Source organism: Topomyia yanbarensis, chromosome 2 (assembly GCF_030247195.1).
Source record: "Topomyia yanbarensis strain Yona2022 chromosome 2, ASM3024719v1, whole genome shotgun sequence".
In the NCBI taxonomy this organism is placed as follows: Eukaryota; Metazoa; Arthropoda; class Insecta; order Diptera; family Culicidae; genus Topomyia; species Topomyia yanbarensis.
The window spans coordinates 102,933,524-102,951,958 of record NC_080671.1 but is presented as its reverse complement, the minus strand read 5'-3'; the positions used below and the strand labels follow the sequence as shown (position 1 = coordinate 102,951,958).

The 18,435-nt window shown below is 40.3% G+C and overlaps 1 protein-coding gene across 6 annotated transcripts in view; it reads right to left on the bottom strand.

Annotated features, from left to right (window-relative positions):
- Positions 1-18,435, bottom strand: part of LOC131679043 (transcription factor mef2A) — a 297,358-nt gene that overhangs the window by 32,901 nt on the left and 246,022 nt on the right. For all 6 annotated transcript variants that reach the window (XM_058959580.1, XM_058959575.1, XM_058959578.1 and 3 more), the window contains 3 exons: positions 7,128-7,315; positions 6,816-7,059; positions 6,637-6,734 (listed from right to left, as the gene is read on the bottom strand). In XM_058959580.1, coding sequence (XP_058815563.1) covers positions 6,637-6,734; positions 6,816-7,059; positions 7,128-7,315 — 530 coding nt within the window. The remainder of the gene's footprint in view (positions 1-6,636; positions 6,735-6,815; positions 7,060-7,127; positions 7,316-18,435) is intronic.

Genomic DNA, 18,435 nt, shown 5'->3' with positions numbered 1-18,435 from the left:
TAGCCAGGTTAAGTAAGCCCAATCACTGCCTACTACAACCCGCCGAAGGCGGTGACTCTACGATCGGGTAGATTGGGCCCGCTGAGGGACAAGTGGGAACCCTCCTCGATATGCGATGCACTGGTCGTGCCCAGAGGTCGAGTGTGCACACTGCGAGCATTTCTATGGATACACCGAAATCGAGCAGATCACTTCAGTAAGGCCAGAAACGAGACCAAGACTGGACCAGGTTTCTGGAAGGTATCTCTCCAGAATTCTCGACATCAGGGCTTGGGTGGAGAGTTAACGCCTTATGCGGAAAACGACATAGCGGTTATGCCATTGTCGTTAACGCGCGCGTGACGATTGAACTCACGACCATCGGTAACGAGCTATGCAGGCACTTCGCTTCGCTATCTGTCGACACCGCCCTCCTTTATTCGTTCATGCGAATCAAACAAAGGGCGGAGAACAGCCTCGTGCGTTTTGAATCCGACCCATGCCAAGCTATACTACTTTTCACCGGAAGAAAACTTTGTGCGGTGTTAGAATCGGCACACGACAGGTCTGCCGGATTGGATGACGTTGACTATCCCCTACTACGACATTCCCCCCGGTAGCCAAGCGAGCGACATTGAACAGTATTAACCGCGTTTGGAGTGGCGAGCCGATGCCCGCTTCGTGGAAGGAAGCACCCTATCCCAGAGCGATGCCAGAGGAATAGAACGCCGGACGATTTTCGCCCCATCAGTCTGCTCCTCTGCTTCGCTAATTCGATGGAGCGAATGGTCAATAGATGATTGCTGGACCTACTGGAGGAGCGATGTGGTGCAGGACTAACGACTACTTTACCAGTTTTGGAAAGATACTACGACATTCTATAACCGACGGCTTGCATGCCGACGTCGCTGTAATCGACATGGCGAAGGCATCACGTCACGGTGTACTGCAACAGCTGGCGAACTGGGGGATTACCGGAAACATGGACCACTTCCTGAGCAACTATCTGTCCAAACGAAGCGTCCGGTTTTAACATGGAACCCGCTTAAAGTTTGATTACGCGCTGCTGCAACACAAACCATATTGCAACAGGGAGGTCGATCCTGCTGAATGGAGCGATCATTCGCTGTAAGGAACCGAAGATCTTGGGGATAACCGTGGATTTGGCTGCGTGGAGGCCGGGATTCTCCCCATTCGTAGGGCGGCTGCACTCACCATCGTCAGAAGAGTGTTGGGATTCTTGGTGCGTACAGCTGGAGAGGACTGTTTCCTGCTACAGACAGTCAACTGAATGTCGGCGCCATAACCGACTGATGGCCACCAGGTATAGGAATCACGTGCGGATATTCACTGAAGGCTCCAAGAGTGGAGATGTGCTTAGAGTAACAGTAAGCGGAATAAGGATAGTGTTCTCCCTCCGCCTTGCGGGGTCATGCTCAGTGTTCTCTGCCGAGGCGTCAGCTATTGCGTTCGCTATGACTCAGAAACCGGAAGATCTGTCGGACTCTGTCAGTCATTTCCGTCCTCGAGTCAGGGGAATCAAACCAACCATTTATTCCGGCTTTCGAGGTCGAATGTGACCCACTCACAACCATTTGCTGGGTACAGTGACCAGGGACTGTACCCACACAGTATCGCGTGTCCTGCGCTACATGCGGAACCCGAACCACGGTGGAACTTATACTAGAGAACTGTCCGGAGATCGACGACCATCAGAGATCCTCTCCAACGACCCCGCCCAAAATGAAGTGCTATTGTCCTTTCTTCTTTTTTGTAATCTAAAGATATATTTGAAATGGCTCAATGCGTTAGCACAACTGAGCCGCGGGTCCTTCAATTTTTTACAATAAGTAAAAATAAAAAAAATAGAATGTTAAGAATGTCGGCCTTCCAGATCTTGTTGACGCAGCTTGCTGCTGCGTGTTGAGATCCTTTTCCTTGGCGATGAAGCCGCTTGGGAGTCATTCAGTGTGCCTTCTCTCGCGTTCTCGTTCCCGTCCATGTCATCATCGGTACTGTTTTCTTGCTGTTCACGATCAGAGGTTCTTATTTGTTTCTTGTTCTTACGGGTCGCTGTTGTAAATCCGTCTTCATCGGTATTTTCTTCTTTATTGGTGATGCCAGTCGTTGGTTTGGGAGCGGTTGTCGTAGTCGTTGTACCTGCATTATTGATTAATTGGATCGTTGTTTTTGGTTTATCTGAAGGTGTCGGTGGCTGCTTGTTAGAGTTGGCTGTAGTAGACGACTTTTGACTAGTTGCTTCGGCGCATGTTTTTCCGTAGTAGGCTGTATGGTTACAGAATTGGCATGTTGGTGTCTGCCCGGGATATGTGATTTGCGTTGTTTGCTTATAGGTCACTCCATCCTTCGGAGATTTGCATTCGATAGATTTGTATTGCTCACAAAACGAACGCGTCGATGAAATTTTTTCACCGGCGCGCCGTTGGGAATGCTGGTGAAAAAATTTCTCCAGGTGTCATTCGTAATAGATTCTACTTCTCCATATGGCGACATGATGTGTTTGATATAATCTTTCTTAGTGCGCGGAGCCAAATCATGGATATGCACGTCCATCATGTCGTTTTCCATATGCACCGGGATTCTTGATTCAGGTGTTATTAAACTCGACCTCGTGTTGCATGTTATTCTATTCAATGAAGTTTTCTGCCTGTGCTAAACTTCTAAACGTGATCAAAACACAGTTTTTAACGTGATGTAACTGAATGTACGTAACTTCAGCGAGATTAAGCTCCATTTTAACTTTAACTAATTGCTCCACTTCCGGAACTGTGGATCTAACACTACAGTAATATGGACATGAATAGTTTTCAGAGGAATCCAAGAAGACTATACTGACCATGGGCTACAAAAGATAGTTTCCCTATCTACACGGGACTGACGTGCTGTTATACGCAGTATACTGTTCAGATTCAGCCAGACTAAGGCTTTTTTAGTAGTATACTGCATACGTTTCAATATAAGGACCATAGGTTTTACGTTTTTCCAAATTGATCGACCGAAAATAAAAGTCGCAAGGACAGAACATGCTTCGTATAAACCGTTTTAAATACATTATAATATAAAAATCAGAAATAAACTTCATTTCATTTTCATTTTGCAGCGATTGGTGGGGCAATGAGAGCGCAAACCAGTCCAAGGCCGATGATAGGAGGGGTAATGGCAGAATAGTCTATGCGGACCACCAAAACGCCATGAGAGAGGAACAGGGTGTGGGTTGGGGTAGGGTTAATGGATTGATGTATACTTGACGAATAATTGCGCTGCAGAATGTGATGAAAAGGTGCATTGAACAGTACTACTGTTGGCTGTTCAGAAATAAGTACAATATGTTTCTCCATAAGGTTTGATAGCTAATGTATGTATTTTGTGATTATGTGATGCCAATTTATAAGTGTTAACTGTTATGTGTCCAACAAAAAAAACCTTTAACAGGCCAACGTGGGTACCCGGGTACCCACAAATTGAAATGATCATAACTATGGCTTCCTTTATCCGATTTGGACACTTATAGATTTTTTGGATTCCGGAACTCGTCCACTTTTTGATTTGCAAAATTGAACCGGATGAATGAATCTGGTGCTTGGTAATCCGGATTTTCGGGGTAATGTTCCTGTACTAGGGCATTTGTAAATTTTAATAATGTCCTAGCAATACGAGTATCAAAACTCTTCAAATTGTCTCGGAAGTCAGTTATTTATTGTTGTGGGACCCTATGGCAATTTAAAAAATGGAATTGGAATGGAATGGCCACTCACGGTCCCACGGGAACCTTCTCCGGAATGTCCGTTCCGGGGTCAAATAACCAAATGGTTCCAAAACCACGAGATACAGCCTACTGATGCAATTCTAAGAATTTTGATACCCATATTGTTAGTATTCCATTGAAGTTCACAAATAGTATCCCAGTACTGGAACTAGCTTCCGGAAATCCGGATTCCCGGGAGCCGATGAAGTAACCCGATTCATTTTTACCAAGTCCAAAAGCGGATGAGTTCCTGAATCCAAAACAACCAAAAGCATCAAAATCGGTTGAAAATTACATTAGTTATTGGCATTTCAGTTTTGTGGGTACCCGGGTACCCACGTCGGCTTGTTACGTAGTAAAAAAATTCAGGAGCCCCTCCTATCTCCCCCCCCCCTTACTATATCAACAATATTATTAACCCAAAAGCTTGACTTAGTGAAGTTCTAAGATGTCACAAAGTTTCAATTTCCAGCTATGGATAAAACATAGGAATTTCATTAACCAATTCACGCCCATGTTGCTTGTGGACAACAACGTTTTTAAACAGCTATAACTTTTGATTGAGGTGAGATTTGCTCACAAAAACAAGTAAGGTTCATTAATGTGACTAAAGTTACAAGGATCAGCTCTAGAACTGAAGTTATTGCAATTAGTCTGATTAGATTCCGATGAAGCAGTGCTGCCAGGGACAGTTTACGTTGACGACGGAAAATGATTTTTTCATATGTCTTCGTTATGGTGCAATATTATTGAAAATTGATAAAACTTATCAATTTAGACTGTCGTTGGCTACGTTCTCCACGTAATTGGACTATTGTAATTATTCTAGGAGAATTGTATTCAGCATAAGAAGGTAAAAATTGACCAGCTTCTAGCACTGCCATGAAAGCATCTATCTTTATGAAAATAGGCTTTTCGTGTTTCTTGACCCAACCGTTTTCAAGGAAAAATAGTTTTGAAACCCTACATGCACTAGCAAAAAGTTGGGCATGAAAGGGTTAATTGAAACCTAAAAAAGTACCCGGGTACCGCGTCGGATACATAACGGTTAAAAAGTTCATTTTATCCCGTGGTTTTATCAAGTTTGTGAGACCGCAACCGTAGATGTGCGTGAAAGATCGCGAAAAGCTTAAGCGCTTGTATGTTCACGTGTTTGTCGCGTATGCCAGAACGTATGTGATTTCGCGTGTATAAATTCGATGTTGTAACTGTGTGGCCATATGCATATTCGCGTGTGTTCTTGAATGACCGCGCGGAACGTGAGTTTGTTGCTTGGTTTTTAGTGTACGGTTCAGGTACTAGAAGATAATTCCCCCATAACACTAGAGTTCCCGGTCACGTTTGCATGGAATGTGTTGTCTAATGAATATGAGCCTCATTTTTTATTGGTCCAACTGAAGACATGCATCTAGGCTGTTAAGAACGAGGGCAGGGACATCCTAACGTGACCGACTCATGATCGCGCTAGCGGTGGGTTGTTGGTGAGATCGCGAGTATGTGTGGATGATTACAATTGCATGTTCGAGTTTGAGACCCGGTTTGTGTTATCGCGAAGGCTAGCGGCGTTTGTACGTTTTGAATGAGATATTATGAGTGTATATGGGAGCATATGCAATTGATTGTGTTAATGAGTGTTATAATGAATCTAAATTAAGATATAGTGATAAAACGAAAAAGAACATGCCGAATTAAAAGGAAAAAAAATGAAGACATTAAGTAGAAGCGTATAAATTGACTGATTTTTTGGTTTACATGAGTAGTGGAAAAGCAAACTAATAGAAGTAAAACAAAAACAGACAAGTGAAGTAGAAGAAAAGAACGGGAGGGACGTATTCTAAGTTGCTTATATTTGGGAACATAGCCGCTTTATTTGATGGTTTGGTTCGCGTAGATGATGGTTCTTCAAAATTACTAGGCACATTTTGAACAATTGATTTGATATGGTCCCAATACTTTGGATAGCTCACTTAAATTTTAAATTCAATACATTGTGCAATTGAATGATGTTTATTTTAGATTTGGGTTTAAATTGGTATGATCCGAGTACTTTGGCTAATTACGTTAAGTTTTAATGCATTGTGCAAATTGAATGATATTTAATTTAGATTATATGTAATGAACCACTAACCATAGGATACTGTATCGGTCTGGATCTAGTTGAATTGATAGCAAAAATAATTCAATCTGCCAGTCGTCAGGGTATCCCTTCGTTTCTATACACCTCCTGAAGCACGCGTCGTATTGTTATTCGATTCTAGGGACCAACAGAATCCAAGGTCTCCAAGCTACAAATCCCTAAGCATAAAAATTTGCAGTCTGGAGTCCACCGCCAAGCCCAATTTTTGATCAATTCACTTCACCCAAAAAAAAAATCGGAAATAAACTTCAAGCGTAAAAATCGGATAGAGATCCTTCAGCGTAAGAATCGCTTAAAAGAGTTTCACCCGTAAAACTGGGCAATGATGAACCTCCAGTATAAAAATCGGTAAAAATAAATAAATTGTTCGCAGGAGCATCCGTATATCGTGATTCTCAAATTTAAAAGTCGGCTAACAAACTACTTTGCAAGAAACGGGTATTTTTTCCGGTATTTATGCTGTTTTTTATCCGACTCTTAGAAAAGAAAATCCTAGTCCAGTTTTCATGCCCAAAGTTTATATTCAGTTTTTCTATTCCAATATATTTGAAGCGAGTTTTACGAAGCATGTTCTGTCCTTGCGACTTTTATCTTTGGTCGATCAATTATGGTGCACGTCGAGCACCATAACTTTAAACAGCTATAATTTTTGGTTTCCACAAGAATCGTTTACGAAAACAAGTAATTTTAAAACGAAAAAAGATAGCGCATGAGTATGGAATTCCATTTCAATCAACGTCCCCCATTCACTTACCGTAAAATTATTTGGGTACTCCTTATGGTCCTTATCCTTATGAGCGTCATCGATTTCCGATTTACTCAGCGTTAGAAACAGGTTTCCTTCAGCGTCACCTACGAGAGAAGGAACCAGTTAGTAATATTCCCCTGCTAGGCCACATTAGAAAAAATCAAGCCCCCTCAGGCAAAACTCACTCTTCGCTGACTTCTCCACAAAGTAGGTATTGAACCAGAAGTGGCATTTTTTCTCCTTGCGCAGAACCAAACTCTTAACGAACTCGATCTTAACATCGCCGGCTAGGGGCATGCAGTAGTCCAGCTTCGCCACCGTTTGGTCATCGATGCGTTTGAACTCCGGTAACGGTTGCGGACTCTTGCCAGTAACGCTGAGCGTGCCCTCTTTAACGTTGACCGCTGGACTGAGTCGGATTTCACAGATCTGAAAGTTGAGACGATAGATGGTATTAGTAATGATCGTGAGAGTTGCGTATTCTAGTAGAAACTTACATATAACGTTACCGGCCGGTACGATTCATTACTCCTCAACAGCGTCGCGTAGTATTCGACGTACCGACGCTGGGACGGAATCGTAACACCTTTACTGTCCCTGGTGCGTCGCTGTCCATAGTAGTGAAGTGCTTCGGCGGCCGTACTAAATTTCCGACTGTATAGCAGGTAGCAACAGATCATGGTGCCTGGAAGGGAAAAGTATGAAAAAAAAAGTTTTGCCATTAATATTGTGATACTGTGACAGATGCGAGTAACGGGAACAAATGTGCAAATGATAAAACGATAATTGCCGGCAAAGAGTTGCTGGAAAGTCACCAAACATCGGACCAAGAGCAAACAAACTGAGCAGCGAGAGTATACCGACGCAGCCGTGGCTAGTGTGTACGCGAATGTCAGCTTGTCGGTGGGACATGTGTCGTAAAAGTCTCATAACATCCGAGTGAGGCGTGATAACGGCTATGGGAGAGGAGACACATCATAAGTAGACACAACTGCCGGACCGACTGACTGCCCTCAGGCTTGCTTAGCTGGAGTGAAGGTTACATAATGAAGATAGCAGCAGCTTTAGTGAATAGAATTTTCATCTTAAAAGTTTACGATCGACTTCCGCAATCGAGCCACTGTGGGTGAGATGTTGTCTCGCCGATTTGGTTTAGTTATCGCACTGTTTCTAAGTAATTGAGTTTTGGAGCTATTCTCAGCACATCGTTACGTTTAGAGCTAAAGCAAAAGGTCATAAACTGTATCCGGTTTTTTATGAACTCTCTGTAGATGGGGTTGTGGACAAATATTTTTGGGAAAGTTTTATGGATTTTCTTTGGTAACATCTGCGAAACTAAGTCCAGTTTATCTACATCCAAAATATAGATTGACGAGTTGCATTTTATCGTTCGTATAATCAAAATTAAAACCGTGTGAATCACACTGATGAGATTGCATCATTACTGGGATCATGTTCCGCAAGCGTCAACGCAAACTCATACGAACAGGACTGTTCCATTGTTATATGACCCTCTAAGGAAAAAATGGGTTTTAAACGATTATGTGCAATGAAGAATACAATAAGTTTAGTATATCATGGATCTCGCCTCATTTTCATGATATAAAAGAATGAACAGGTATTTCTCGAAACTGATTTGACGCAATAAAAATGTAATTTAATCAAAGATTGAAGAACTTTATCGCACTTTCATAAACATGCAAAATGCTTGTAATGGCGCTCAGATTAATCCAACAAAAAAATCATCCGAATCCCCGTCGTCATCTGCCACACACGGTTGAGGTTGTCATCTTTCTTGAGCATCTATTCTCCTTTATTAGTGTCGGCTCACAACAGTGTCCGACCCGGAGCGGTAAGATTATTCTACATTAGCCGAGATCGTTGCGATTTTCTGGAGTAAAAAATCTGTGGTCACGTCTTCCCTTGGAAGGAAAGTAAAACCGTTGGTCCCGGTTCATGTATTGATGGGCCGATATCTAGGATGATGAAGTCACCAATCGACTTCGATAATTGGCACTCAGTGCGGACAGCGGCCGACGGAAAACAAAAAAAAAGATTGTTGAATCAGTTTCTTTGGTTGTTTTAAATAAAGCCAAGGGCGCCAAACTTAGAGGGGTCCTGAAATCCTTACCTGCTTTATAAAATAAATGAGGATAAGTCATAAAACAAGCCATGATAGGAGTGCCATTTCCAGGCACACACTAAATTATTGTTCGAAAATCGAACTGAAAAAGAAAGCCAATGTAAACACCTAAGAAGTGCTCAACTGAGACTTCACCGAAATACTACGCAACGGCCCTGCCAGTCCCATACAGATTTATTCACAATTAATGGTGTTGTTCTTAAATTTAAAATTGATAAAAATAGCGAAAATTATTGCGATATTTTTTGTTCGTTTACTCCGTTTCATAGAAACACAAGTATCAGATATTTGGTCATGGGTAGTAAAGTAGCCCACCTCCTAAAAGCTGTAGCGCAGATCATGGAGTAAGTTGGATGAATAGACATCGAGTGGACAACCTCATGCCGTACCGTAAGAATTGAAGTCAGGATCAAGAACTCTTTGCTTTGACTTTGTGTCAGAGTTTCCTCGAGCTGAAATATTTGGCGGCTACTCAAGAGAAAAATTTAAACCTTCACAAGGAATTTCATCAGCCTATCGTTTCTAGGAGCAGTAGAAGATGTCCCATATGAAGAGACGGCGCCGGTGGTAAGTGGTAAGCGTGACCGCCACTCATTCCAGTTGGCCTGGGTTCAATTCCAGCCGAGGTCGCTGAGATTTTTCTGAGGTGAAAAATCTGTGGTCACGTCTTCCTTCGGAAGGGAAGTAAAGCCGTTGGTCCCCGGTCCATGAAATTGGTGGATCGATATCTAGTTCAGGTAGTGCAATCACCTCTCTGACGTCGGTAAAGAAGAAGTAGATTCAACTTCTATACTCTTACTAACAAAAATATCCTCCTCCCGTGATACTTGTGGAGTGCGCAGAAGTATATACGGCTTCTAGCAAAAGCAAGTATCGGACTAACAACCATTCCTTCCCTTTCGTTCCGCGATCTACGCTCGGGCCTGGCCGGTGCCCGGTATTGATCAAAAACACTTTAGGATTACCAGGAGTTGCACATTGAAAAGATGTTTCGCTACTCCCAAGCATAATTATCTACTGATTCCTTGTGCAACTTCAGCTAGTCCCGATTGATAACGGAGTAGCAATCCAGGGGTGATCGCACAAGCTCAACAAGCTCAAGCTCAAGTAGAAGATGTCCCATATGAAGATCATTAGAGTCACACTCCTGAGCCAAGAGAGCATAATGGTGTGTCGTGATGAGTGGCGTAGCTCTTTTTAGTATTTCTGCAAACGAGTACTAAGAGCGTTTTCTAGGGAATACTTAAGATTTCTGGGACGCTGTTTGTACGCGGGGCATGGAAATGTGGACTCGTTTACCAAATGATACCCGGTACGGGTTAGAAACGATACACCATTTCTAGCCATTCAAAATCTTTGCTCGGCGGAGCATGGGTTCATTGAAGCAACCAACCTTGTGCATAACAAATATGAATCAGTGACTACACCGTTGATCTCAACTTCGTGTGCAGGTGTACAGACAAAAAAAATAAAAGGCTTGTCGCCACCAGTAACGTAATTCTGAGCTCATCTGGGCGAACTTATGAGATATCTGCCCCAATTGAATATTTCTGAATCAGTTCTTTCGAAATTTTTAGAATACTTAGCGAATTATTTTTGATCCGAAAGAAGATTAAATATGGTCCGACTGAGTTCAGTGTGGGGGAAAATTAGAGTATTTGATGACGAATCTTGTTCTATAAAAACCCAGCTGATGGTAAAATGAATTTTTCGTCAGCTGGGTTATTTTCAGGAGAGTATTTTTTTTTTCTTATTTTGAACCTTAGGGTCATCCGCCTCTTTTGGAGTTAGAGAAATCTCATTAGAAAAAGCTCTAACCCTTCGTGAGGAGTTGGAAACCAAATCCAGGAGAGTTGCGTACAAAGCAATCGATTAACCAACTACGCTATGTCCGCTCTCCTTCAGGAGAGTATTTATGTGCGGACCTGGAGCCCGGTACCGTAAACCGGAGTGACTTTGAAACTTTTTTCGTAGATCGCTTATTAAACCAGAATAGTCTACCGAATCATTTCAATTTGGAATGATTTTTACTCTAAACTTATAAAATACTGATTTGTTATACTTTTTGAGTATATTGTTCGGTTTTTGGGTAAAAAAACTACAAAAAAACGAAATTTTACTTTACCCGATTTTTACGAAGCTTCGTAAAGTGACTATTTTTTATAAAACAAATAAATCTCAGATCTGAGCAAGAGTAATAAATTACAAGCGAGTTTTTATTTTCCTTTAGATTGGGATATGCTAAATTTAGTTATAAGAGTTTGTCTATTTTTACTACACTTTTTGTGAAACTAGTTGTCAATTATTTCAAATTATTTTAAGCTATAATTCGCAACATTTTTTTATTGTTCAATATTCCAACGTGTTAAAATGGATGAAACTTTTTGTACATTGATAAAACACTGAAACAAAACAATTTTAGCAGTTTTAAAGGTTTTCAGAATCTTTTATTCTAGTTGGACACAAATTATACGAATTTTGGTTACTCGAATTTTACAGTACATTGAAATCTCCGTATAGTACCAATTAACATCTATTTAACAATGAGTATCTTCCCAGAATTAGTTCAAACAAACATTTTAATGAAAAACATTGACGTCAATAACATAATGTGGGTGCACATGCAGGTTATCAAAGTCACCCCGGAACACGAAAACGGACTTCAAGTTGAAATCATTTTTGAAAAAATAGCTGTAAGCGGACAATTTTAAGTAAAACCATCCAATCTTGTTCTCCATACATCAGTACATGGTTTAAAAATATTAAAATTGAAATAAATGGGTTGCGTCTAAAAATATGTAATGATTACTTCGAAAAGTGATCAATGTGACCCCGGTTTACGGTACATCTCCTAAAAATTGTCTCTTCAATATACTGGTCTTGATATACAGGTATAGCACATCGAAAAAGTCGTTTTGCAAAATTTGAGCTCAATCGGAAAACCATGTTCTATAATGTCATAAAAGATCTAGCGTGATCTCAAAAAGAAAATTCCTATCTGGAATATGGAAAATTGTTAGTTGAGATTAGACTTGTGTTTGAAAATGCAGCTTCTAATTGTTTTATATGTCTTTGAAATGCATGAAACGTCGAAATCTGCGGTAAAACAATCTTGATCTTTTATTTAAATCCCAAAAAAATCACGATCAGATACAAGATCTTACATTTCATACATTTCTAAGACATTTTACATCAAAAGAAATTAAAAGCTGCTTTTTGATCCCAAATGTCTTAGAAACGCATGGAACGTCGGATCTTGTATCATCTCGTATTTTATTTAAAGGCCCTGATACATTTAGTATTAACTGAGATTTTCACAAATAAAATCAATAAATAGTGTTTTTTTTAAATTGACATCAAATCTTGACGTTTCATGCATTTCTAAGATAATAAGCAATATAAACTTGAAAAGCTTGATTTTCTAAACTCAAGACTCATCTCAACTCAAATTTTCTACAACCATGAAAAGCGATTCTTTTTCGAGAATTGGCATTAATAAGACATTTCGTCGCAGTCGAGTTATCTTATGACAAACGCCATTTTAGAGTAGACTGAGTTAGATATTAGAGATGGTCGGATTCGGGTTTTTGGACCCAAAACCCGGACCCGACCAGAACCCGACCGACGGGTTTCGAGTCGGGTTCGGGTTCTAAAAATTCAAACTTCTCGTCGGGTTCAGGTCGGGTTCCAGATTTTCAAATTTCAAATTCTCGGGTTCGGGTCGGAACCGGGTTGTAGAAATTTCGGTCTTTCGGGTTCGGGTTTTTCAAATTTGGAATTTTCGGGTTCGGATCGGGTTCGGGTTTTGAGCAAATCACACCCAAGCATTCTTTGACACTATGCTATATTTCACCTTAAGGAGGAAAATTTGGTAAACACCAAAATTTCTCACTAGGGTGAAAATTTGTTGGTAAAACCAGTCTTTGCACTTGAGGGCACAAATCCTTATTTCTTACACAGTTGCGTTTCGGCTTCGCCTCATCAGAAACCGACACTAACTTTTTGTCGGAATAGATTAGCGCCGGCATTCTTTGACGCTGTTTACGTCTATACACAGCACCCAGTCTCTTCATGAACAAAGATGGCACTCACATGGTAATGGTATACTAGCGCCACTATCAAATCAGTGGTCCATAATACGATACAAGCATTTTCTGTCAGATTGTCTCCATGAAAATAAATGAATTTTCATGATCTTAAGCAACTGATCGTAAAAATATTGTGTGCTCTATTCAAACCATTAGCGGATTTGTAGAAGTTTGGAGTGGTTTCGAGAGCACCATTGGAGATGCCGAAGCATCTCTACTGGCGCGCCATATCGTACTATCTGAAGCATAAAAGAAATTATATATCGCATCATTGACGATCGTCGCTAATGATGTGACAATCAAGAAAACGTCAGAGAAACTTAATTGACGACCTTCGACATAAGTTTGACCATACCAACGTACCAGTAACGCGGGTGACGTCGTGTAAACTCTCGCGTGTGCCAATCGCCATACTTTAGTTTAATACATGTAATAAATGCGTTGCGTAAGCGCGGTATATTTCGTAGATTGCAGACTGATGATGACATTGTTTTGGAATAATAATTGATCCAGTCCAAGCGAGAATATCGCCTGAGAATCACCATTGCTGGCCACGACCATCTTTACCGTAAATTGGAATACGAGAAAGGAATTGTTGAAGTGGTACTTACTTGACGAAAGGCCCCGACTCAGTAACACTCCCATAAGTACCACGGATTGGGTAGTGGGTGAATTGCTAATCAGGATCCGCCTCAAGCAAGCGATGCGACTGAGAATTTATTTTCGTGCATAAGTTTGAATACGGATGCGTAAATGTTCTAGATGTTTAGGTGTTTAAATTGCGGGTAACCGTTTATCGAGAGTTTGTTTCATCGAAAACAACTTGAGCTCCGGACAGCCGGCTGTCGAGAGTGTTGTCGACAATATGAAATAGACCATAAACAATGAGTTTGAAGGGATGCGTTAGTCTATGTAAATCTCAGCAAATTGGGAAAGTGTTATTGTGGACCATTCATAAATTATGTCACGCAAAGATTGCCCAATACTAACTAACCCTCTCTCTCATATTACCACATTTTTTATCCCCTTGATCTAATACGAACCAAATGACTTCAATTTTTCCTTTTTTGTAGGAGCACATTACTGCCGCTACACGCTAAAGCGTCCATGTTCTATGGAATTTCCTATATGCATGGTCCAATCGTGCGTAAAACGGCCGATTGCGTCAAAGCACATGACGTGTTTCCCAACCCATTTATGTCACAATTTGTCATAGCTCTTTCCCCTAATAGCGTGGCAGAATTTATTGGTTTTGGTCCTTTACAGGTACTATCACAAGTATATTGAGATCCCGTAACTTGAAATTTTCCACCACGTTCGAGTAAACGTTGCGATATTACAATGAAGACGCGAAACAGAAAATAATATCGATGCTGCGTTCCTAAACGATATTAATATCATGCACGAATCAAACATCCCCGCTTCCAAATAGTATGTACTTATTCTTAGTTCAGTATAATTGATTGATGATTTAATGGACTAAAAGTAAACCATTAAAAATGACAATAAAGCATTTGTTCCTCGTGCTGAAATATTTGCCGAAAATTGGTAATCGGTTTTGAATTGGTCTTGCGAATTGTCAATTCTCAACCACAATGCACAATTCAAAAGTCATCATTCACTCAGACAAGACCATGCGTATTTGCCACGCGCTTTAAAGACCCAGTGGATTCGTTTTCTAGTTGGTCAAATAAACACTAAACAAGCAAATAAATTAGTTTGCTCAGTCTTAAAAAATGTCAGCTCGATTGGCATCAACTGGCGAATACGCCATCAAATCAAAGAATATTTAAAATTACGTGCGACAAAATATGTACAATTCAGAAAATAACGAAATGAAGACTGCTTAATTATAATTAATTATTTACATTCAAAAAAGATCGGAAAAAAATTGTTGCATAACCAAGGGTGTTCATTTTCAAAGAGCACTGCTGATGAATCACTAAAATAGCTGGCGGTGGGCCAATGTTTTATGTCAGACAATGTTAGGCAAAATGATTTTATGCGAACAGGATAGTATTGCACAAAAAATGGGACAATCCTTCAAATGTTGCGTTACACTGTTGGTACTAATTATTTTTAATATGAATGCATTTTATAAAACAAATACCCTTCTTTTAAACATGAGATATCCCTTTGAGTTTAATTTTTGAAACATTTGCTTTGAAACACAATTTTGAAGTTAAGTAATGTTTATTTATAGATTTTAGAGATAGCAACTCGGATCAAAGCTTCTTATTTGATGCGTTTTATTTATCGTATTCGTATGGCGGCAAAATGATTGAAGACGTTCCTGATTGACGGTCCCGGTTACAACGAAAATTCCGCCTTTCAAGCCACAAATGCAGAGAGCTTGCCAAACTGGATATTTCATACAGATTGGATATTTCATCCAATGACACTCCCAGCATGTTTGTGACATCGGAGCGCTTCGAATTTCGCCAGAAACTGCTAGCAACTCTTTTTGTCGTCGCTGTGGCTTCCGGCTTCTCCAAGCCAGACTCGCACCCCAAGTTATCTAGATCGTTGAAAGTGTCCATTTCGAAAGTATTTCAGGAATGTTGGGTAGAGCCAAAAATTCTGAATTAGGGAGAAGCCGAAAACCGGAAGCCGCAACGATGACAAAAAGAGTAACCAATAGACTGGTTCAATTTTTGACTTAGCTCCACCAGGCTCTACTGATTCCTTTTATGGCCCTTAGTAATTGTGCAAATTTTAGTACCAATCGGTTGCGTCTACGGACCCTCCAAAAAAGTTTATATGGAAATTAGTATGGAAAATCGGTTAAAATTGAAAATAAATTCTTAAAAAATCACCTCATCAATCAATTCATGAGAACACACAATATATATTTCAACAGAAGTATTAGCCACTATTCTATCATATACGCCAGTTCTGCATCCATTCCCTGACCCAACTGCCATAATTACTCAGACGAAAACATACATAGATAGACATACGACTAGCACATAACAATTGTACACTAGTACGAAAAACTACGATTATTACAAAGCGACAACTATTAGGTTTCTACTAATGTATTTATTAAATTATTTTCAATTACTAAATTACTTTAATTAGTATATGCCTAATAACGAATTCGATCGATAAATGGACATACAATGACTCCCACTATGAGCTCCGTCCACGAATACCGCCATCAAATTGTGGAACAATATTTGCAAACACGGTACACAGCAAAAGTCAATGCACGTCGACCCGCCAGTCAGCCATATCACTGCGCACAGACCAGTGGTGGAGCGTTTGTATGCGCTGGTGCAGAGTATGAAGAAACATAAAAAATATAAAAAAGGCGCATAAGCCCTCTCGGTCTCCTCGATGCACCACTATCGAGGCGTAAAACAATAACCATCTTAAAGCAGTTGTTCTTTAGCGCTGATGCACGCAATATGCCTGATGATGTTTGCAATACCGTCGAACCCCTCAACCTTGGGGAGGGACCCTTTTGAAAAATTTCTCTTGTATCAAAATATTGCAGTTGTCAGAATGAATTATGAAGATTCAAAAACCGAACAGAACTGCAAAGTTTCGTTCGAATCGACGATGGTCATATTTTCCGGCCGGCCAGTTTCACATGGAATTCCTCATATCTTAGAAATGCATGAAACGTTGAGAGCTGAGATCAAATATTCTTCATCATTTTTTAAATCTCAGCTTGAAAAATAAAAGTACCAGAGAGGAGGATTTTTGCAAAGAAAATCCCGAAATGATACAAGATCCTACGTTTCATACGTTTCCAAGACATGTTCAATAACAATGACGAAGTTATTTATAAGAAAGTTTTTCAAAACCTCAGGATAGCAAACTCGTTGTTCGAGAAATCGACTTAGAAAAGTTCGATTGTTGTGTTTCGTCTTCTACTCGTCAGTAACTGACACTATTTTGCTGTCAGTTAGACATAAAATTCAAGCAGTTCACACAACTTATGTGAACGTCTAAAACAACTGACTGGTCCCAAAAGATGGTTCGGGTAGCTAAGCACCACATCACTCGGGACTAGCCAGTTGTTTTAGGCGTTCACATAAGTTGTGTAAATTGGCACCAATTTGGTGTCAGCTTAGATTTCTCATCTGACAGCAAGTTGGTGTCAGTTACTGACATGTAGAATACGAAACTCGAAAATCCAACTTTTATAAGTTAGGTGTTGTGTCCTCATGCGCAAATCGGATTACTTTCTTTCTTTTTTCTTTACGAGGTTTTAAAAAATTGCAGAGAAATTGGTGATTGTTACAACCGTGTTGTTCTATAACTCAGTAACCTGGCCGAATTTCATTATGTAGTGCACACCTATTTTAAGTGAATAAAAAATACAGTAACATGTAACAGTAAATTCCGTTTCCATAAAATGACTCTTGTTATAATATAGCAAAATTATGACAATTTCACAAACAAGTGAGGAAGTTTCCCTATATTCTCTGAAATCAATTTCCTTCCACAAAGTTTTTTTTTCCTGCATCTAATTGCACGAGTTCCAACCCAACCGCCTATTCATTTGACATGACATTGCCTCCACAGCACCTCTAACTGTATTGCAAGTGTGTGTGGCATGAAGGTGGCCCATACAGGTACACGTTCAACTTGAAATAGCAGCAGAGCCGCACCTGTGCTCCGACTTATGCGCCGCGTTCAATTTTCTCCGGCACACAAAGTTGCTACTTTGGTGTACTAGACCTGAATGCATGCGGCTGCTGCTGGCTCTGGTTGAAGAAAAAAAAACAGCCAAAAGGAAGCACTCCTTTGCATGTCATTAAACTTTCCGGTCGGTTTTGTTTTTTAAGGATTATGTCTGGCCGGGTCTGGCCCCGTGCATCTCACACACTTCATCGGAGAAAGGCAAGCAGCAGCAGCAGCGGGAGGGCTTTATGCATTTTCTTTTGTTTCCTGTCGGTGTTGCGCCGTCGGTCGTTGGGAAATACAAAAAAAAACAGAAAAGAAGCAACAAAAAATAAGCTGCATAATAGACCTGTGTCGCAATTTTGTCTGAGTGTGCCCTGCCTCGAGCGAACGGGGAAGTGTTTTGTTTCCATTAATGTTATCATCTGAGGAGGCTGGCTGTGAAGCCAGAAGGAATGTGTGTGTGTGTGTTTTCTCTTGGTGGATGTCGTTGCATTCGGAAGATTTTTCAATTGGTTTTTGTTCGGTTTGTGAAGGGATCCCTTCTCAATCTAGATGTAAATTAGTAAAAAGTAATTTAATATAAAAAATTTGCATTTTTCTGCAGTAACGAAACTTTTTCATTGGACCAAAACAATTGATTTAGCACGAAGTTGCAAAGATTTGGACCCTTGGAAGCGACGAGATATCTTGACAAAAAAATGAGAGACATGAAAACAACCAAAATATGATCGAACTGTTTAGTTTAATCATAAGACCCTATGGATGAATAGTATTTTGATTGTTTTCGTATAGCTTTCATATGGTTTACAATATTGCTTTGATGTCAAAGAGAAAGTTAGAGGAACTGTTATGGGCCTTTTGAAAAACGTATTGTTATTGATGGAGAAACGCAAATAACTTCTGAAAAGGTCGTAATAAAAAAAATTGTGTTGTTAA